We start from the raw sequence: 23,691 nt of genomic DNA, 5'->3' as shown, positions 1-23,691 counted from the left end.
GACCAAGCATACGTGACCCAACTTACTTACAAATTCAAAGATAAATTTCTCTTTGCCCAGGAAAGGAACTTGTTTATAACCTGGGGACTGCCTGTAGTCCATGCTCCTTCTCAACTTCTCCCTCTGCTTACAGTGGCTGAGAGCCAATTGCCTAGTAGCATTTGGTTGCAACCCCCCTGCAAAGTCAGTTTCACTTGGAGAAAGCCAGGTAGCAATTTCAGACTCTGAACTCAATGAACATAAGGAATGAATTGTGGAAGGAAAGGTGACAGTTTCTCCTCTGGTTTAAAAGGCTGGTGCCTTCATGTTGTTGTTAGTTGTGAAGTCACGTCCAACTCATTGTGACACCGTGGACAATATTCCTCCAGGCCTTCCTGTCCTTCACCATCTCCCGGAGTCCACTTAAGCTCACACTGACTGCTTCAGTGACTCCATCCAGACACCTCATCCTCTGCCGTCCCCTTCTTCTTATGCCATCAATTGTTCCCAGCACCAGAGTCTTCTCCAGGGAGTCCTTCCTTCTCATTAGGTGGCCAAAGTATTTGAGTTCCATCTTCAATACCAGACCTACTAAAGAGCAGTCAGGGTTGATCTCCTCTAAGACTGACTGGTTTGATCTCCTTGTGGTCCAAGGGACTCGCAGGAGTCTCCTCCAGCCTTCGTGTTACACACCCTATTATTTGGCTAAGGGATTGTATCCTAAGATCCTGTAGTAACTGTGACCGAAGTTCTGGGCATTAAAAGGGACCAAACTTTCCTGGATCTAATCCTGTCAGTTCTAGTTCCACAAACACACAGAGTTACTGATGGATGGTTATTTGCACACTCGTGTCTGCGGCCTAGCAAGAGATAAACATGGGATTTCACACAGCTAACTATGTTGATTCATTTGTTCCATATTTCAAAAGATTATTCCATTACTTTTTATCTTCAAACAGGGCCTGCTAAAGGTTGCCATAGATAATGCTCGTGCTCAAGAGAAGCAAGTCCAGCTGGAAAAGACAGAGCTTAAAATGGAACTGTTCAGAGAGCGAGAACTGAGGGAAACTCTTGAAAAGCAGTTGGCAGTAGAGCAGAAGAACAGAGGTAATGATCAGCTAGGTAATTTTGGTCTCTAGATACAGAGGTGTGACTCTAGAACAGAGGTGTAGCTAAGTCATTTCAGCCTCTAGATATAGCAGTCATGCGTAATATTTTGGCAATAACGCATACCATTAAGGTCCCTATGCCTATTGCCATTCCATCTGGTACACTGCTTGTATGAGTGGTCCTGGTTTAGTCACAGAAACTCTTTTTCATGTTCGTTGCATAGCAGAATGAAGTGAGTATAACCTTACTCATGTACATCCTATTAACTGGGGCTATATTTGAGCCACTCTTAAATCTTGCAACATCACAGTAACTTTATATATATTTCAGGGAATATAACTCTGGCATATATTTTCTGAATAAGGATGTGCTTTTACCTCATAATGATGAGTGCTTAACATTTGTATGGTTCTTACAGTTTGCATGTTGATGACATTTCATGTGCATTATCTCACTTCTGGGAAGGTGTTTGAAAATATTAAACTATAACCCCGCCTTACGGGGCAATCCTGTACATATTTACTCAGAAGTATGATTCCCAAATAGAAGATTGTAGCCTTGTTTGCTTTGCCCAAATGATACAACATATTCTTTCATATTTTATTTTGAAAGAGGAGTTATATTACTTCTGAGCTGTTATGCAGAATCAAGTTCTTCATCGATTTTGGATCTCGTCTTCCCACAGTCTTGTTTTGACACAGTGGCAATGTCAGAAAGAATTCCAAACATTTCAGACAGCATGTTATGAAGATGAGCATTTGACATTGTTTGGTCCAGGGCATGTGACAAATGTTGGCCATTTCAGAAAAGTCCTGTCTAGTTAAATCCTACTTACAGTTTATTATGTAGTTTTAGGTTCTGACACAAAGTTATGTGGAATCATGACACCACAACTTGGGGCTATGTAATCTACATAAAGCTAATGATGGGCAGCCCAACCTCTCTGGGAAGATTTGTAATGAATCCAGGAAATTGGATTAATTGCCCAGATGTTCACTAGACATTTGAAAATTAATCATTTTTCCTGAGTTAATTATTAATTACCTAGACCCCTTTTGGTGCCTAATGAGGAGGCATCCTTGCACCTATGCTGACCAAATCAGATTCTTCTCCCGTCCTCCATTTGTGCGCTTCCACGGATGTGGAACGGGGCAGAAAGGACCGCCAGAGAGGCATAGGTGGCCAAGAGACTCGAGACATTCCTGGATTACACAGCTTGAGCAAGACGTCACATGCCACTTTCGAGAAAGGACATCTCAAGAAGATGTCCTTGACAAATAGGGTGCAGCCCTTCACACGTTGTTGCTGTTTGGACTGGCAGAAGGCTCATGCAGTCAAGAAGATTCACTCAGTTGATATAAGAGGGAATGCAAGTTGCACAGTGGTATTTCTTAAAGAAATTCTGCAACTCTATATTAAGTAGGCTTCCCCCATATATCAGCATTAATTCTATCACCTGATGTCTTATGACCATAATGATAATACAGTGAAACAAAGTAAGAATGCCCAATTATTAAAGAAGGATTTAAAGTCTTTTGATATCCTGGCATCGTAATATATATCAATGAAGCTTACTTCTAGGTAAATGTGATTAAGATTGATGCACCAGGATTATAAGTGAGCAAGTGAGCTAATGAACCAGTAGTAAAACTTTGTATGGCTTGAATAGCACGGGAACCTTATACGGGATCTTATATATACTGTGCTCCTTACAAGTTATGCTACATGACATGTTTACTTGTCTCATTTCCTTTGATTTCCGATTCTATCCTCTAATTAGTGACTGCTTTGACTGTAGAAGCTGCAATGATTGTAGTAAAACTAATACCATCTTTCTTAAGTGGGACAGTACACAGCCAATATTACTTACAGTAGCTCTGAAATCCATAGTCGAGATAAGTTATAACCAGCACATAATTCAGAAAGCAACCTGTACTTCCTTTGTATTCATTAAGGTTTTTTTACGGTGTGGTTATAATAAAACATTAAGCCATAAAGCTGCTCAAGATGCTTCTACTTCACAACCGAAGCTAAACAAAAAATCAGTTCTTATGTGATTTGAGAGCTCGTTTCTTGCTGGCATGATAGCAACTGCTTTCTTGTTTCATACATAGTATGGCCTTAAAAGTGTTTTCCACCACGAACATTGTGAATTCATGCTTCTACAACAGAAAGCCTTGTTTTATAAATCTTATCCTTTTGCAATCACACATTTGTCTGTCTTGACCTGCATTGTCTTGCACTGGATGTCAATGTAATTTACATTTTCATCCTGCCCACTGGAAGGATGGAAACAAAGGGCCCAAAGTATGAAAGTGGAGGATAAAGGCTGAAGGGGAAAGTGGGTATCTTGGAAGAAATGCAAACATATCACAGAGCAAGAGGAGTTATTGAAAGATTGCACACGTCTGTTGGCCCCTGTAGTGTAGGGTGGACAGTCACTGAGAACTGTCATGCTCCTGGAAATGAAGCTGTTTCTCTTCTGAACATAAACATCGTTAATGGATGTAACAGCAGTCTTTTCACCAGCTCCTCCTTACAGAAGAGAAAACAGCGAAAAGCATCATATTAACCTGCCAGGAGCTGGTAAATTTGGAAAACAAAATGGCAGCCATGTGTCTTTGTTTTCATATAGGGAAAATGTCCAGATAAGATACTATGTAAAGTTTTCAAAATCCTCAACCATTATGCAATATAATCAAGGCGTTTTCAACAAACTCTTTCTCGCTTATTTGGTAAAACTTATTTCAAGGCATGGATTCTGATTCTAAACAGTTGGATTGCTTACAGAATGTTATGAAATGTGAGATTGGAGTAAATCAGGGATAGCTTCAATTTGTTACAGCCATTTTTGCAGAACTTTCTAAGGCTGGACCATGAAAATGAAATTGAGGATTACTTGTAAATATGTGATGAGATCACATGTGTAATTATTTTATTTTCAATATTGTCATAGCAACATTTTGAGGATCTAAAATCATAAATTGTTAGAGCCAAGATCTTGAGGTTGAATTTGAATAGATATTTTTTCCACTGCAGCAATAATTCAGAAAAGGTTAAAGAAGGAAAAGAAAGCCAAGAGGAAATTACAGGAAGCACTTGAATTTGAGACAAAGCGGCGAGAACAAGCGGAACAGACGCTGAAGCAGGCAGCTTCCACAGATAATCTCAGGGTCCTAAATGGTAAGAAGTTGGCTTTTTGCATTTGTATGATTAATGCCTGGTTCCAAGGCCCTTCTGGTAAGGTGGTTATTGGCTGGCTTCTATAACTGCAACAGAGGAAAAATCAACATCATTTCTTTCCATAGAATTTTTCCTCTGAAATCCTTTTGATTTCTTTATTAATGCAAGGGTGTATCTAAGCAAACAATTTTATTACAGCATTAGCTTTGAGATACCAGCTCTCTATTTTTGATTCTGCTTAAGCATCTATTTTGCATTAATCTTGCTTGTTGAAAAATTATTGTTCTGGTACCCAGCCATTGTTCAACATTAAAAACAGGGCAAAGGTTGATTGTATTGTAATTCAGGACTGGAGTAACAGGTTGTAAAGTGGTGGCGGGGGGTGCTTTAAGACTCAAATGAAATATGTGTCAGCCTTACCTTTCTGTGCTTTTAGACTCTCTGACCCCAGAGATAGAAGCTGACCGCAGTGGGGGCAGAACAGATGCTGAAAGGACAATACAAGGTAGGAATTTGCAAAAGGCTATAAATCTAGATCTTACTATATTAGTTTTTCCTCTGCTTTAGCCTGCTATTCAAGCATGCAGCCTGCCATCTGGGCCACATCAAAACAAGTTCATACAAGGTCAAGTTCATCTGGGTTTTTTTTATAAGAGAGAATTCATTTCACGTTGATAGATTTCCTTTAAATTAGCAGTTCATTTCTGTTTATATAATGCAATTAAAGAAGAATAATTAATTTGAGACAATGCAGAATTGCATTCCTTGTGGCTAAGATGAATGCATTTTTAGAGTGTCCACAGCCATATCTATATGGATTAGGATGCTTTTTCAATAAAGGCAAGAAAGCTAGCTTAATCAGGTGCATAATCTTCCATACAAAAATGTTGCATCACAACAGTTAGTAAATAACTTTAGTACATCTAGGGGGGTGATTTTGCAAGAAAAAGAGCCAAATAAATAAAGCTATATCTTCATAATCTTTGACAGTTTGACTGTGATCCCTTATCTAGGTAAACCTTCATAAGTGCCATTCACTTTCTTGGTCGTTTGACACAACTGATAGTGTAACTTCATCCACATTTGCCAAATTTCCCATAGTTTCTTATGTATATATTAATAGATGGCTATACAGATGCACTGATAGCAAACACAAAAAATTAATACATTGCAAATTACAAAGGTTTCTGTCTGCAGTGGAGGATATGCTAAATATGCTGACATGAATACTGAGCAGCGAAAAATAGCATTTATTTTCAATTTTAAATGAAGGTACATTCTTCAAAGACAAGCCTAAAATGATTAGTTGAAGTAATCTCTCTGAGATGCGTTTCGTTTGCATTTTAAAGTCAATCACTCTAAAAGTATCATTTGCTGTCTTTTGTATGTTATTGGATCTTGTTTCCTAACTCTTCTAAGGTGTTGTGTCGGCCATTATAGTATAGAAAAATATTCAAAAGGATAATAAGCAACACATTTATTAAACATAAATCAAAACTAGAAGAATGGGAATTTTATTTTTCACATATCAGGAAACTGAATGCAGGGGATGCCATGAATAATTTTGTGAGGTGTGAACTCAATAAACCAGCAGTAGTGAGACAGCGATTAAGTGATGAATGTTCATGGATTGGACCATGTGGACTCTACAAAACACTTAAACCTAACCACCTGCCATCCACCAAATGTTATCTTATGGCCTGAATTTCACTGAATTTGCACATCAAGAAACTAGTGAAATGAAGGTACATTTTCATTTTATTTCATTATGTTTGAAATCTCAGTGAGTTTAACATATATAGGATGCAGTATCATGAGCTGCCGTGGCCATTTGAGAATGTAATTGGCCACGGTGCATCAAAGAATTAGCTAACCCCATGGGATCCATTCCAGAGAAATGTACACCTTCTTTAATCCCAGTGGAATCCGTGGAATGATGACAAATGCCATTCTTTAGATTGGACCCTGTATTTCCATGGCAATGGATGCTTAGTTTTGTGCTGATTTGTAGCCCAATGCCTTGTCCTGGTTCAAGCCGAAAGAATCAATATTGAAACCCAAGATAAAGCAAATCATTTGCAGCAATTTTGGACCTGCCGTGCAGATATATTTCCACTCTGTCGGATGCTACCCCCCTTCAGTCCTCACGGCCCAGGGCTAAGCATGGGGGCTGCAAAGCAGGAGCATGTTAGATTGGAATGGAGAAGGCTGTGGTCCAGAGGCCCACCCGGTCATGTGGTCTTGGGCCAGTTTCTATCTCTTAGCCTAGCACACCTCATAGCATTAAGGCTGGGATAGCAGCAGAATGGAAAAACTCCTATGCCCTGCCTTGGGTTCCTTTGAGAAAAGGTGAGTATAGACTGTGTGATGGAGGTCCTATGTGTAACACTTTGAGCCCACATGGCCCAATCCGTGACCTTGATCCTAGATGCATAAACCGATCATTCATCTCATCCTTCCATCTCTTTTGACAGTATCAGGAAGCTTTGGAAATCTCAGACTAAATCAGAGCAGGATCTCATATCTCTTAAGGATTATTTTACTGCATGGTTAAATAATAAGAGCTTACATGATCTCTTTGTCAGAAATATATTCTGAATGGAAGTGATGTCACACGTATGTTACACATTTTGGCTGTATGTACATCAGAGAGCTGATAGGACCGCTGCCTAGTTATTGAGATTCAATTAATCTGAAATGCTAAGTGTATTAGGGTAGGTTGTAGAAAAGGATTTTTTTCCACTGGTAGAGCTTAAAGACCATGAAGGTTCGCACAAGAGGAAGCACTGGGCCTCCACTGCTCCTCCTGATTCACCACCTTGAATGACAACAGGTAGCAATCATACATCCGGTGCAGGTGTACTATGCCAGGACAGGTGTAATCTGTTATCTGGCCTTTGGTCATGCTGCTGAATGGTGCTGCATTTGTTAGAGGTAATCACAGGTAGAGTGCAGAACAGTAAGTCAGGATGGAAGCCACCAGAGTATGTGGTCAGGCCATCGTGCTACAGCTGATCATTGCACATTGGCAAAGCGTGTTTCCATGTACACATGTCTCTGGGTTTAGCAGCAATCCCTTCAAAATTAGGGTGACTCTCATCAAGAGCAGGCAAACTCCTCTCTCTTGACCTATCAGGATTGCCAGCAATCAACACTTGTGTCTCATCAGGATTCAGCTGATGAGGAGCTGGCCTCTCAAGTGAACAAGGCATCCATAAAGACTGGTTGAAGAGCCACCAACCTTTCCCGATCTGTGTGTCCCAGATGTGTTTGACTGCATCTCCAGCCACCCTCAGTTAAATTGAACAATGATGAGGAACGGTGGGAATTTTAGTCCAAAACATCCACTGCTTGCGGTGCTGGACCAAGCCACAAACTCTTTCCACAGAACCGTTAGGGCTGCAGCAAACCACCACCACGGTTTACAAACAGATTAGGGGGTGCTATCTTGCAGTCAGGGTAAGGTTTGCTACACATCTGCATGTCGGTTTCTGCAGCCAAGGCAAGCAACTCATTTCGGTTGGCTCAGTGCTTCTTGCATTGTAAGGTAACAGCAAGAAGAGTCATACTAGACCAGGCTACGTGTCCAACCGATCCAGTACTATGTTCACACAGTGGCCACTGGAAGGAACATATAGGTGTCCAGACATTTCTTGCATATGTAATGGGGCAGGGAGCAGTAATTTTGGCCATATCAACCCTATTTTATTTCTGTGTTTCTTTAAACAAAACCCCTAAAAGTTGCTTATCTTTGATAAGTCTGTTGGGAAGGAATTCCATCTCTGTCAAGTTGTCAAACAAAAGTCATTATTTGGAAGACCTGAGGCATTGATGCGGTTTTGAAAAGGCATAGGGGGTAAATCATAGACTTTTGAGGATGTACATCCTGATCCTATGCAGATTTCAGTATAAATAACCTCTCTGAAATTGGTGGGCTTAGCTATGCCTAGTCTGAAATCCCTCGGACAGGAAGGAGGAATCATTCCATTCATGTTGGTCTAAGTTCTTAAAGTCTATAAAGGTTAAACCCCAAATTTGCTAGGAGCTGCCTCTGGAAGGCATAAGAATTGTTCCAATAAATCCTCAACCACTTGACTGAACGCGTAACTTGAATTGTTTTCAAAACGGATTTGCAATCCTTTTAATCTATTATTAAACAAGTCTAATGAGTATAATAGTCTGAGTAAATGAGCATTTGTTTGTATGCAATTCTTCTCCAACAGACTGTTTTATATTTGAAAGCTTGCCTCTCTGTCATTTTTTTTTTTGTAAACTGTGGTACATTCCTTTTAGAAGAAACTTCTTGTTCTTCTGATACTTGGCACTTTGCAGCATACCAGAAAGAAAAAATATGTGCTGAAAAATGTGCCTAAGAAACTTGACGAGTATGATCATAAATAAGTGATTTGTCTTCTATCAGAAAAGGTTATAGGCTCTCTTTCTTGTGGCACATTCATACCAATCACAGTCCAGGAAGCATGTGGCAGCTCTGTACATTTGCACGGCTGCATTACAGTAGCAAAACGCATCTCAGTTGGAAACATGGACATATTAGCATCCATGTTGGGCTTGCAGAGAAGAAGTACCTGCTACCCAAATCCCATGTTCCTGTGCTCTGTTTTTGGAGTGCAGTGAATAAGGTTGAAGGGCGCAAACTGCAGTACAGTGCACAGCTGATGACTTTTCAGTGGCAGATGGACCCATCTTGGCACCGTATCCTAGTGGCAATCTGCAGGAAGGCCCCACTGCCTCCATGCAGCAGTGAGTCTCCTGTTAATTCTTTTTAATTTAAGTGCTTTGGCATGGCAGGCGATCACCCTAGTTCTAAGGCCGAGCACCCTAGGCAGTGGAGACTGCACCTAGATTTTTATGGGCAAAAAAATAAACTCCCTCAAATACTACTTCCACACCTGTGAAATACCAAAATTAAGCACCCTTCCACAACAGCAAGCCACCAAAACAAAAATGTGAACAGACCATTCACAGGATGACAATGACAGAAAAATAGAAGGTGGACCCAAGTGCCACTCTTCATAAAACCAGCTCACACCACATTCCATACTTTATGTATATACAGAGAGGCAAAAGGGAGGAAGGTGAGGTTAATCATAAACACGCCCCCACAACATTAAAATAAGGGCCTAAATACATTTCTCAAATGAAATATCCATCCTGGAACAATGGATTATACAGTATCTTATCCAGTGTACTGAGAGTCTGTTCCTTAACTCAGTTCAATAAAGTGTGTGGAGTGCTTGAAAGACCTTAATTTGTGGATCCAATGGTGTCCAACAAGTTTAGGATACCGTTCTGCAATGAGATAACGTTAGGAGCATAGTGAGAAATTATTTGCTCAGCAACTTCTTGTACACCTTTTTCCCGTGTCAGTCGGGAACGTTGTATTGAGGTGAGGAACAGAGCATTGCTTTGCTTGGCATGCGGATTTTCTGCACATCCACCTTGACGAGGTTGCACGGGAATCACTCAGGAATTGCATTTTGCGAAGTTTCGTTGCATTCTTTCTTTACACATGTTTTTAATGGTGAAGAGCAGTGATAGGATATCCTAAATCTGATACGGGGCATGTTTTCATAAAAAGGGGAGCAGATACCTAATGGCAAGGGAAAAGTGAGAAGACATTGAGCATAACTTCATTCTGTGCTCAAGTTTTTAATGATTCGAGTTCCTGCTTTGAAGAATTTAGGGCAAAGGAAAGGGATGTTTTATAAGGCCATAAAATGTACATGAGATAAAACACTTGTTAGCATTGCTTCTCAAAATGAGAAGGCAGGTCCTTTGGGGAAAATCAAAGTGGGCCTCAGCATCAGACGTCTGACCTCACTGTCATAATTCCAGAGAAAATTATATTACCTTTATTTGAAGGCTTCACATTCTCCTTACAATCACAAGCCACAATGTGATCTTCCAAACTGCCTGGTAAATCTCTTGGGCCTTCTTTCTGATAACCTTCACCTAGTTTGATCTCTCAGATTCAGAAGGCCATTTTAGCAGCTGCTGGCAATACCCAAAGACCAAGCTGTCTAGGCAGATAGTGCATATGGGAAAAGACTGAGATGTCATGAGATTTCACATCTGTGGAAACTCTAAAGGGCATTTAATTTCCACTGATTTTATGATCACACATCTTTCAGTCCTGCATATCTTCCATATCTTCATCTGGACATACTAGAGAATGAATCCAGGGTGCTCCATAAACATGCTTTTGTAGAAAAGAACGACTTTCTCTCCACAGCTACAGAATCTCTTTGTGGATACCCTGTCCTACCCAGACTCCATCTCTTTCTTCTCATCATCCCATTAAAAAAAATCAAATTCTAAAAAGAAATAGTCTTAAAAATATGTTTTAAATATTTCTGTAGGTAAGTACATCTTTGAAAATATGGGCAACCAGGTTATGTTCTTTTTCTGTAATCTTTCCTAATAGAAAGCATTACTGTGTTCTCTTTCTGCTCCCTCTTCCAATGATGAAATTCATGGTCTCCTTTTTCTACCTGCTCCTGCTATCATTTTTCCCGTCTGTTGCACTTTGGCTGCTACCTTTCCCTCTCCCTTGCTGCCACTTCTGATCCCCCTGATAACTTTTGATGGAAATTCTCTGGCATCTCCTGTCCAATGATTCATGCTCTGTGCATGCAGAATGCAGAGTATCTGCTGGAAGATAATCCGCCACCACTCTTGGAAGGCTCTTTGTGCCCCATTGTAAGTTGCTGCCTCTAGCAGTTTGTCATGTCATGAAAACCCAGACTGTTTCCTACAGAGTGACTTTTTTGAGAGCTTTGTTGGTGGTGGTTTTCACCCATGATAGGTTGTTGTGTCATCTGAACCCAGGCAGCTGATGTAACCAGGACAGGGAAGTGACTGCCATCTTGTTTGGAAAGCTCAGCAAATTTCTCTTGCTGATCCTATCAAGGCCAGTCGCAGCTTGCCCAACTTGCCTGAGTGGGCTTGTGTCTGGTGCTAGCTTACCCTCCATGCCATGACGATTAGTGTTCCAGACTCATCAGGCCAGTGCTTTTTCCTTGAGATCCCCAAAGCGAACTTCCTCACTCTCTGTGGGGAAGAAGTCCTTCCCCAGTGGCACCTTGAAGGGTCTGCCTCTGGTGGCCAAACACTTTTTTCAAGAACTTTTGCTCGCTCCTAATTCTGTCCAATATTTATTTTGTTTTTCTTTACACCTTTACCAACATCACACAACTGCAGATGTCCTCAGTTATGGAGGTAAAGGAACGGGGAAACTCAGGTGGGAAGTGTTCAGAGGATTTACTGCCAGCAAAGTCCAGGAGAAAAGTTAACACCTCTGCATCCCAGTTCTGGCTCCATCACTTTTGCCTTTGGACATCTCCCTTTAGTGTGTGGCCACTAGCAGGTCCACTAATAATAAAAAAAACCTTCATCCCAAAGAGATTGCCCATCTGTGCTATAAACCTAATGTATACTCCAGCTTCACCACTGCCAGAAATTGAATAGGGAAATTTGGAGAAGAGTCTCTGTCTAACCACGTTCCTTCCCAGAGAAAGCTTGTCTTGCTCTCCTGTTCTCCACCATCCCTTGGAGTCCACCCAAGCCCACACCCACTGCCCCAGTGACTCCATCTGGCCACCTCATCCTCTGCCCTCCCCTTCTCCTTTTGCCGTCAATCGTTCCCAGCATCAGGATCTTCTCCAGTGAGTTGTTCCTTTTGATTAGGTGGCCAGAGTAGTTGAGCTTCATCTTCAGTATCTGGCCTCCTAAAGAGCAGTAAGTGTTGAGATCCTTAACTAAAGGACAGTCAGACAATTCACTGTGCCAAAGCAAACAAAAAAATGGTTTAAGTGGGCTCCTAGCACATTTCACTCCATTTCTTATAAATAAAATATATTTACTTCTTCTCCCTCTGAAAAGTCATCCTTCCTTCCTTCCTTCCTTCCTTCCTTCCTTCTATTTTACAAAGGGCTGCCACTTCTTTTACCTTGCACCTATTTTACTCACAATAACCTCCATGTTTGGTTTGATTTTGTCTTTTGATGAGTTTCATATCTGCTTGCATCTGCTCTGATGTTGCTGAGTTGTTGTCTTCTAAGTAAAACCAGCACTGGTTTTGGCTGGCCCAAAACTGCAAACCACTTTTTCACCAGCAATTAATAATTATGTTCTCCCATTCAGTTTAAGTGTGCAAATACCCATTTCAATATATGTCTTCAGTATTTAGTATTTGTCATTGTGCCTCATTCGGCTGGTTACATGACCTTGTGTTTGACACTTGACAGAAACAACACTGTCAACCTTAAATTTAACCATTCAACTGTTACTTGTAAACGTGAAACATTGGCAGATATTTCTGTGACCTGCCATTTGATTTCAGACTGAGAAGTCACTTAAAACCTTTTTCAAGATATCAGGCACTTCATTTTTAGAGGTTAAAACCTTCCTGCAAGCCAAGGACAAGGTTAGAACAGAGCTAGCAGAGTTAGGAAGAAGACAAGTTCTAGCAGATGTCTTATTTCAGTTCACCTGTTTGCTTATTTGTTTTCCTTTTGGCCTTGGTTAAGGGCTTTGCATGACTCAGTCTTCAAAGAGGTTTAGCAAGATGAGAAAACTAAAAATACACACTCTGGCTATATAACATCTATCTGTCTGTCTCTTCTATAATTGATACCCAAATCGTCTGTAGTAAAACATGCAGTAATTATGTACTTTACTTCACATACTGCTTTTTCCCCCTTAAAGGATAAACAGTGGAATTATACTGCAGTGCATGGAAACTAAACAATAATAAATTTGTTTCCTGTCTCCTGGCATAACAGTCTGGTATTTTGGCAGCTTTTCAGCCCAAGCTAATCAATTAAAGACAACTTTGATTAAGTTAAACAAAAGGTGGTATTGATTGCTGGCAGTAACCTATAAATAGGCTATTGTTTCATACTGTTCATAGGTCATTGTTAGCTGCACCTTTAAACTAGACAGTCATTCTATTTATCACCTAGGAAAGCAACGCCAGAGGCAGAGTTAAAGCATGTTAAGTTAGTCATTTTACTTTCTTTGGAAGGACTCTCTCTTTCAGGGTCATAAAATGTTCCACAGTCGACCAGAAATGTCAGTTTGCACCTGTTTTTATCGCTTGCATTCCTGAAAATGCATGAAATCAGACACCTTCTCATTGCCCTTCTTCTGAAATAAATGATTAATCAATGGAGAGCTCTTTTCAAGATGGTATTCTAAGACAAGAAAAAAATGTGTGCAAACGGACTGCCTAAGCTTGGGCAAAGTCAAGTGAGATGACCAGGAAGAGTGAAAGTGCCAAACACTCCAATTCTTTTATGGGGAAAAAGTTGGGATGAAATCCTATTCAGGTTTATAAAGAGAAAATGCCCTACATTTTCTCTAATACCGTTTTCTTCATGTGCCTTAATACATTTGGTCATATCATTTAATTTGAATATCTCTGTCCATCCATGCATAAGAATATAAGAAAAGTCCTGCTGGATCAGACCAGAGGTTTTTCTAGTCCAGGACTCTGTGCACATGATGGCAAAGCAGCTGCCCACAGGTTCCCCCGCGCAGGATCGGTGCAAGACCTCCGGGTCCCTCAGCAACGGGTGTGCGCAGGCTTGCCACCTTGGGTGAAGGAGATGGCATGTGGCCAGCAAGGCTGGTAGCCACTGACAGCCTCCTCCCGCATGCGCCTGTCCAGTCCCCCTTTAAAGACATCCAACTTGGTAGCCATCACCTATTTCCAAAGGAAGGCAGGCATATAGGTCATTTACTTGCCTATAAATAACACAGACTAATAACTTTTATCTCTAGGCATGCTGGATTGTCGGCTCTGATCCCAGCGATGCCTTGCAGCTATCACACCATCTGATCAGTTTCTCGTCATTCTAGCACCAAGTAGTTTTGATCTCCCTCTTTCAGTGAAGGATACCAGGGTCCATCAGAGGATACGATCAGACCTGCAACAAATCAGGGCACTGTACCCTTCTTCCTAAAAGCAGCACTCCAGTTCAGCATTCTACTTTTTATTTATTTATTGGAAACATTTGTATGCTGCGCAATTGTGCCACAGCACCTCTGGGTGGCTAACAATCACAAGATAAAACACAATAAAAGCCAATTGCGACCTATTAAAAATAGAATAGCAATAAAATGCGGGCAAAAATACAAAACAAAGGTCAAATGGCATTAACTATTAAAATATTTTTTTAAAAGGAAGGTCTTCACCTGCCACTGAAAAGCAAGTAAGGAAGGCGCCAGGTGGGTCTCCTTGGAGAGAGCATTCCAGATATGGTGGAAAAGGCCCTCCTCCTGGCAGCCACACAGGAATGGCTCACACAGGAGGTCCCCCTGCATAGATTTCAAAGGCCAGGTAGGCACATACAGGTGCAGGCACTCCCGGGGCCGGGGCCTAAGCCGTTCAGGGCTTTCCATGTCAACACAAGAACCTTGACTTGGGCCCGGGCCACAATTGGGAAGCAGTGAAGATCTTTCTATATAGGTTTTGTGTGAACCACTCTAGGGCTGCCATCACCAACTGAGCCGCCCAATTCTGTACCAGTTGTACCAACATTCCCCCCCGTCTTTCATTTTTCTTTTCCCATATACAGTAGGTGCCACCTACAGATGGATACTAATTTGAATATTTACTCCACTTTTCTTGAAATGTATGTACATTACACACACACACACACACATGCACACGCACAATGGAATTGATATATTCAAATCTATTTCTTTCTCCTCTTTCCCTTAGTTGAAATTCTAGAATATAAATGAGTTTTAAAAATGTTTTTCAATGTTCACTCTGCCTTCCATGGCTGTTGAGCATCCTTGGTGCTCCTTGGGCTTTTTTGTTCTGTGTTGCACCTGGTTCTTGCACCCTCATTCTGCCAAGTGAGCAGACACCTTCCTCTTGCTCATCAGCAGCCTCGTTTGGGCAGCACTCCTAAAGCACCCACCCTATATGCATTTCCTACTAGAAGAAGTCAAAATTGGAATGTTCTTGTGCAAGCTAAAGCAACTAATTCTTTTTGAAAACCACAGGAGGGATTTGTGGTGCACAGAATACAGAGTTTAAATGTAGGAAAATGTTCCGAACACCCTTCTTCTTTTCATTAATACGCAACATCAGCACTGTGCAGTTGGCACCATTTCCTCCCTTCCTACTTGTGTGGGTTAAGCAGAAATACTTTTAAACATTATGCTGTTTTCCACCAGTCACCTTGGGATTGACAACCTATTCACCCAGATTTGTACTCCATAAATAGGAGTGGATCCTGATATCCTTCACTACAATTGATTGGCTTCAGGCTTTGGGTTTCTTCTCTCTGCTGAATCTAGGGCTATTTCTTTGTGATGCAGACATACTGTTAGCCTACCTGCAAGAACTGAATGGGACTCACTAGCTGTCTTACACAATCATCATGTAGGTGGATTTGTGAGAGATGTCAGGCAAGGATAGTTTAAGTGATATTTGAAAACTGCCTTGGGCCAGGAAGGGTTTAAGCCTTCAGGCCAAATAGAATTGAGAGAGAAAGAGAGGGAGACCTGTAGCGTAAGTGGGTTCCCTTTTGAATACTTCAGATACGCAATAGAATAGCAATAATAATATCAGGCTTGTAAGGAATGAAACTCCGAATGGAATTATTGGAGAGAGCACGGGGCGGGGGGTGGAGGACTTCAGCAGCAAAAGGGATTTCTTAACCTCTGTAGGTGACTGAGGATCTCATTGAAATACTGACTCATAAATCTGTCAAGCTCTGTCTTAAAGCTAATTACCTTTTTTCCCCCTCTGCTGCTTATTGGAATAGTCCTTTTTTAAAAAAGACTCCCCTGATCATTAGAAACTTACCATCTGATTCCAAGTCTAAATTTATTTCTTTCCCGTTTTTCCCTCACTGTTTCTTATGCCTACATTGAATGGGTGCTGTATAATAATTTATTATTTAGATGGGTTAATTTCCCTTGTCTTGCAAAAGAAGCAGGACAACAAGTTTTTCACAGGACTGCTTCTGCTTGTTGCAATGCCGTTTGGAGTATTCCTCGCTTCTGCTGTGGCACCACGATCTCACATGGGTTTCACCAAGCTGCTCTGCATGGACAGATGCTGAAACTTGCCAAACCAGGGTTCCCGGAGACTGAAAACTGTGGAATTCCATAGGCAGCAGGCAGGACGGATCACTACCAGTGTGATCTTTTACCCAGGAGTAAGCACCCCTGAACTGAGTGCGAGTGTATGTACAGTAGAAGACTGGTGCTCTTTTAACCACAACTTTTCATGGTTACGGTGGGAGAAGAGGAGCATTAGCATCTTACCCACAACTCTGCTGGCTTGAAGCAGCCATGATGTTTTTCCCTTTTCCCTGTTTCTTCCTTAGAAGTTTCCCATCACTGATCTCAACAGGAGAGTTTTTCTGTGCCAGCTGCAGAATGGCTTAGAGGAGAGGGCCGAATTCACCCCTCTTGGGGCAACAGAGCAGCTTTGGATCCAAGAGATCTAAAATTCTTTCTTTCATTTTTCTTTTTGATTAACTAACTCAGTAATAACACAATGCAGTTTTTCCATTGATGCAATGCAAAAATACATCAATAACAGCAAAATTAGAAAAGAATAACTTAATTGACTACAAATAAGTTGAATCCTATCATTATTGTTTATAATGCAATAATAATAGGCGATGGAACAATTAGCCAGGAGTCTCCAATGCTATGCAGAGCGGATGTTTGGCTGCCAGCAATAGCTAGGTCGTTCTGCTCACACTTGCGCACGTTCCAGTGTGCGCCGCAGGAGGTAAACTAGTCCCACACCAGCTCCAGGCACATGCAGACCTGCTGGTATTACAGTTGCTGGCTCATCCAGGCTTCTTCTACCCGTCGTGCCTCGCCTCACGTCCACACAGGTCCAGCACTGGCCCCCGCTCCCCTCGCCAGCGCAGCTAGCTTCTCCCACCAGAGTGGTACCCACTACACCAGTATTACATGTTTTTGAAGCGCTGGGTGGGCAGGAGCTAGAGGCGAACGATGGGTACTCGCTCGGACGCTCAGTGCTGGGCTCGAACTGCCAGAGTGGCAGCCATTCCTGGTTGGCACATCCAGCGTCATTAAGCCTCCGCACCACCGCACCTCCTTTTGAATCATATAAAGCCATTAAATACTTAAATTATATAATACTGAACATAAAAGGTGTGCCCACATCAGGACCTTTGGTTACACGATAATTATTTATTTATATCTGTATATACCCTTCTTCTCTTTTAATTCTTCTTTTCTTCCTCTCTCGGGAAGACCCCCTGCACCATACAAATTTGCTTTGAATCATGTGAAGGTTTAATACCTTTCTCTTTTGTTAGTACACATTCAATAAGCAACTCCCAAATATCATAAAAATATTCTTACTTGTCAACCCTGTTTTCACCTTACTACTTCATATTAATTTCTCATTAATAGCAATATTCCAGATCCCCTTATACCATTCATTTAATTGGAAATCACGATTTTCCACCCAGTTTTTGCTATTATTAGTCTTATAGCTGTTAATAAATTCAAAAGCTGTTTCTGACATACCCTCCTTGTACCCTGCCTTAGCGGTTTTCTCCTGCTACCATTGACCAAGAAACACCAAGGACCCCTCCTCATGGTCAAGTTATCCCTGCGGCGCTACTCCTCTCTGGCAGCAGAGGGAAACCTTAGCAGCTTCCTAAAGATCAGCTGCAGGCGTTGGGATTGTTGTCTTGCTTCTAATCGGAGCTGGCTAGCTTTCTTAGTATTTGCTACAAGAGGAAAGTCTTGCTTGATCCGATTGACAACACTCATTAATTGATGGATAAAGCAGCAAAAATTTACTTCCCTGGTCCTTGTCAGTGTGTTTAAAGTCTCTGTAAGTAGAAAACTTCTGTGCTATCAAATATAAAAGAGGGCATTAGGGAAACTTTTGATAGGATAATGCTACTTCTACTGCAGCTTAAACAACAGTATAAGCACATTAGGCATTATTGCCTACTGCATGCCATAAAATGTGATTTAAATAAACAATGCTGAAACCTCAGTTGGGATTTAACAGTTGAGTGTGTGTGTGTGAGAGAGAGAGAGAGAGAGAGAGATGAGAGTGAAAGATCAATTGCATTTCAGAGCCTAATGCTACAATTTTATACATACTTACCTGGACATAATTTCCATTGAATTCAATAGGATTTACTTCTGAATAAACATGCGGACGATTGCACTGTTATATATTTCCAGTCATTAAACCGTTAGGTGAATTCTGTGAGCATTAGAACAAAAGATCATATCGATGGTAAGCATTTTGAAAACTCACAACATGAAAAATAAGAGTAAACATTATTACTGTAGGGATTTTTAAAGGTTAAGAAATGCTGTTTCTTGCATTATTCCAACTCCTGTGGCTAGGGACAGAATGCAGACATGCCACAATAATGTTGTTTTTTATTTCTACTGTTCAAACCATATTAATGAGAACATCATTTTGGAGAACTAATTATTTCTATTTGTCTTGTGTCACACTTTCTAATTCCCCTATATTAGCACAGCCAAAGCAAATTAATTGCTTTTTCAGCAGTTGAACCTTGTCCAAGAATGAGCTCACATTCTCTTTCAGGTTCCCAGTTTCTCGAAGTGCATTGTGTCAAAATTTTCTCCTGATACTGCATATAGCCCAGAGAGTATCTGCTTAGATTCTGGTTGCTGCTCACTTGATGAAATTTATAAGTTTAAGTGACCCACTAGGAAAGATAAAGTTCTTAGCTGCAAGATTATACATCAGAACAGTTAAAGTGAAATTAAAATTAAATGAATGAATCTCACTGAAGCAAAAAAAGCAGTAATTAATGGTTCCCTTAATTGTCTTCATAAAATATTTGCATGGGTCTAATTTGCATAATTTGCATGTATTAATTAATCTTTCAAAGGAATTTTGTGCTGAGAGAAGCCAAAAAATCTCTTTGTTTTATTTAACATCTAATGAAATATTTATCTTCTTTAATGAACTTCTCATCTTCATTAAAATAAAAGTTGCACAAGTTTGTATGTTTTAAATGTTTTTATAATTGAAGTGTTAAAAAAACCCTCTTTTGGCTCGCAGCTCACAGCATCTTAAGATAACATGCAAATATATTATATTCCCTGAGTCATTTGGGTAACAGCAGCATTTGGAAACTAGAGGTATAGGGGTGCTTTTATTTAAGTCAACAGCATAATTCTTTTTTTAAAAAAGGAAGGAAGGAAGAGCCATGTGTTCAATATTTCCCAGAATGTCTATTTACCTGTCAAAAATTGCAGGTAATTATCCCTCCTCTACAGTCTTCTATTTGTAACTATTGAAATAAATACAATTATTTTCCTAAACACAAATCTTTATCTGAAAAATCCAGATTGTGAGATTTATTTTTTTAAAATCTTAGAAAAGAGAACATCTGAATCACAGAAGCAGATATGCTGAAAAGTACCCAACAGCGAGAGACTAATTGATCGCACGTAACAGCAACCAAATGCGGGAGCACACAAAACACAGCTTGCATGTATGTTATTGGAATAACCATGGGATAAATAGGTTTAAACTCCATCCTTGCAAGGGTAGGTCATAATCAAGTATAGTAAAAGCATTCGTTCTAAGTAATAACAACACCATCTTATTTGGAGGAGAATTCAAAAGATGAGTCCGTGCGGAAGATAAAAACGAATATTAAGGCTGTAATGTTAAAGTCAGAATAGGAAAGCATTAGGAGATGAAATGTGATGAAGTGCTTTGCAGAAAGCCATTTCTATAAAAGTTATGGATCTGAAAGGACAGAGATTAGTCTTTCAGAGGCAAAGGTTAAGGCTATTACTTGAGAAGGGGACCACCTATATCCCAAGGTAATGTATCAAGTAGTTAATATTGTAGCTGCACATAGTAATGGGGGGAAAGCAAAGGGGGAGCTCCAGTTGCTGCCATACAAAATTTAACATAGTACATAAGATTTATGAACTAGAGATTCATTTTTCAAGGATAAGTACAACACTATAATAACAATACACCCATACTTGGAAGTATGCAAACGGTTCTGGATTGAGAGGACAATGAAGAGTTGATTCAGTAGACATGCACAAAAAGATTGAAGCCCTGTTACAAGATGCCCCCTGCACCCTTATGGGTGACTTTCTTCTTCAGGGAATTTGAAAACTCACTAGTGAGTAGAAGGGCATGTGAAAATGGGTTTCCGAACAGAATAGCCCTCTGTGTGGCTTGGAAGTAAGAGCTGGTAAGAATGCCTTGAGAGAGTGCCACTCAGGAAGGGAAAGAGAGTTTAAAAATTTCCCTTCACAAAGCATCTCCCCTTCTACCTCCTCCTATTATGCATTTACTTACCTATATATGAGGCGACATACTTGGAGAATTTCATAGAATGTCTCTGCTGAGAGTTTCTTTCTTATGATGGTTTCTTTCTTACAACTGTAACATGAAAATCATCATAGCAGGTGATAACTACAGCTACCAGAACGAAGCAATTGACATCAAATGAGAAGAAGGCCACAGTGCAGTTATTCTCAGTTATCTATCATATTTTTTCTGCCCTTCTGCCTACTAGTCCTAATATTTGGGGCAGGGCTACCTCACACATCAGCATGTACGCATGGGAGTACTGTGTAAATAAGGCAAACAGGTGAAAAGCCACAACAGGCCTCAGGTCATTTTTCAGTGGTTGGGTTCAGGCAACACAACAAGCCATGGCGTTTTGTTTTGTTTTTACCTTTGCTGGTCTGTTGTGTTATCTGAACCAAGTCATACTATTTCACCATGGTAAGTTTGGTCTTTAGGAACCATGATAAGAAACAATGGTTTTTTCCTATGGTTTCTGTGTACCACCATGGCTTACCATGTTGTCTGAATCCAGGATCAAGGTTTCCGCAGTCCTGGTATGCAACTATTCCATTGTTCTTTGGAATGTGTGGCAACTGAGGAGCCTCTCCAGTCTTCCAGCCTCTACCAGTGGGTGAGAGATAGGTAACATAGACATGGCACGATGCACCTTGGGATTGAATTTCAGGCACAGGCACTGATGGGATATGCTCAGAATCAGGTGGGCAATCCCAGGTAGATCAGGGGTCAGATTAATCCTCCTACCCCTCTCCACAAGCCAGGAGAAATCAGGGAATAACAATTTCCAGAACTTTTGAGATCTTGAACATCTTTACATCATTCATAACTTGCCCAAGAGGATCTGTTTACACCCATCAGTGCAAAAGTAATTTCATTTCAGTTGTACTCCAAATAACAGTTCCAGTCTGCCATTTGATAATTACTTTCTATCCTTATGTTTCTCACAATTGGGCAGCCTAACCTTACAGTCCTCCTAAGCTGCAATAAAGGGAGAGGAGGCTTCCAATGTACACTGAATGCTGTTTGTTAAGACATTCCAAATAGTTTCAAAGGAAAACTAAAACTGTCTTCTGCACTATCATTATTTTGTGCTGCTGCAGAGTACACTACCATTTCTCTTTGAAATAAGAGTTTTAATACTTGGAATGCCCTGAGCAATATATTATTGTCTGTGCATCTTTAAGGTCTCTTCTTCCCTTTTGGTTCTTGCACTAAGCCGCCTTCTCTCTCTTTAAACTTTTTATCTATAAGCAAAACGATCACTCTGCAGCCCTTAATGTTAATGTATGTTAACTCTATACTCCACTATCAGTGCCATACCATCACAGTGAAAATTAAAGTGCAAGAGTGCTGGCACATCTGCGAACGACCATAGAAACTCTTCCATCTCTCACAATATCTCTGTGTTCAATATCATAGCTGTCGGAGTTCCCCGTGGGCTTGGCTTGTGGCCTGCAATCTTCCCAATGTCCTTTTGAATAGTCATCAGTACCAGGGTGATATTTTCTGAGGTGTGGTGAGGAAACCATTGCAGCAACACCAGAGCTAGATTGGAGGCTGTGAAACTCAGGTTGCCTTTTCCGAATACTCTCTTGCACTGAAAAGCATTGCTTAAAGTTCATGAGAAACAAGCACCAATGGACAAAACCTTCTAGGGAAGGAAAGGAAATAAAGATGAAACACTTAGTGGTACTGTTCGTGTATGTATTCTTGTATCTGGAACCTGGGTAGCTTACGAGGTACTGCCAAGCATCTAGTCATGTTCAGCAGTTCTTGAGAAACTTACTGTTCTCAACTGACATGGGTACAAGTAAAAACAGTTCACAGACATACAAAATGACCACTAATAGCACATCCAGTGATACATAATGTATATAAATGTGAAGATTATTTTTTAAAAAGCATAGATTAAAAGTAAACCTTCTTTAAAATATTATAAGATGTTTACACATACACAAAGTGTGAAATGTTTCATATAAAGTAGGTGTTTTATATAGAAATGTTTCACATTTTAAAAATCTGGCATGTGTGTGCATGTGTATATGCACACACTATACAAGAATGTTTAATTTTATCTGATTTTAAATAATAATAATACCTGTATAAAAATGTATAAACTGGATCTGCACATTCTGCTTGGTTGTTTAGAGAACTGTATTTGTTTTTGTTGTTAGTCCCAAAGTCGTGCCCGACCCATCATGGCCCCATTGACAATTCCGTCCCTCGGAGTCCACCCAACCTCATACCCACTGCCCCAGTGACTCTGTGTTAGGCATGCATATACATTGATTCAGAGTTTCATAAGAGTGGTTTTCAAACACTTTCCATGCTTCCTTGCCTTCCAAAGAGACTGGCCCATTACAAAAGGTTATGGAACACATTATAGGATATATTCTGAGTTTGCTTTGGGCTCTGGATAAACCCTTGTGCCAACAGAATGTTCCCCTAGAATTGGCCCAACATTGTTCTGCAGGTGGCCTATGGGAGGCTAATCCCAGCGTATGAAGCTTTCTTCCATTTCCCAAAGATGTCCTTGATCAGCTTAAGAACATACGAACATCAGAAAAGCCTTGCTGGATCAGACCAGAGGTCCATCTGGCCTGGCACTCCATTCATATGGTGGCAAAACAGCTGCCCACAGGATCCCTCTAGCAGGATGGGTGCAAGACCTTCCATTCAGTGTTGTGTATGTTGTCATGTTTCATTTTTTGAACTGTTTATAGTGTTACGGTCCTTCTAAGAACAATTGGATAGATAGACGCTCCCACAGTATCAATGGGTGTTGCTTTCTCATTTGTCTGGATGAGAAACATAAAGTGTAAACCAGCAGGAATAAAAAGGAACGTGTCTTCTATTATGTTCTTGTCATCCTTATTTCTTGAAAACTGTTGCTGTCTCTAATAGCATAGGAAAAGCAAACATAGCATAATAGCAACATATGTTGTGATGGTGCCTATAAAAGGTAGAGCAACGAGCATAGGAAACAAAGACTTAAAAATGAGAAATACATGCTGGTTGATGTATATAAAATTAGAATAGAGATTGCTCCA

The 23,691-nt window shown here is 40.5% G+C and overlaps 1 protein-coding gene across 2 annotated transcripts in view; it reads left to right on the top strand.

The window, feature by feature from the left end:
• DACH1 (dachshund family transcription factor 1) overlaps positions 1-23,691 on the top strand; it is a 396,438-nt gene that overhangs the window by 356,400 nt on the left and 16,347 nt on the right. For both annotated transcript variants that reach the window (XM_044437902.1, XM_044437901.1), the window contains exons 8-10: positions 939-1,086; positions 4,129-4,272; positions 4,709-4,777. In XM_044437902.1, the coding sequence (XP_044293837.1) occupies positions 939-1,086; positions 4,129-4,272; positions 4,709-4,777 (361 nt within the window). The remainder of the gene's footprint in view (positions 1-938; positions 1,087-4,128; positions 4,273-4,708; positions 4,778-23,691) is intronic.

This window comes from Varanus komodoensis, unplaced genomic scaffold, assembly GCF_004798865.1.
Source record: "Varanus komodoensis strain SLA01 unplaced genomic scaffold, ASM479886v1 scaffold31, whole genome shotgun sequence".
Taxonomy (NCBI): Eukaryota; Metazoa; Chordata; class Lepidosauria; order Squamata; family Varanidae; genus Varanus; species Varanus komodoensis.
The sequence above is the reverse complement of the archived record's forward strand: the minus strand, read 5'-3'. Positions and strand labels throughout refer to the sequence as shown.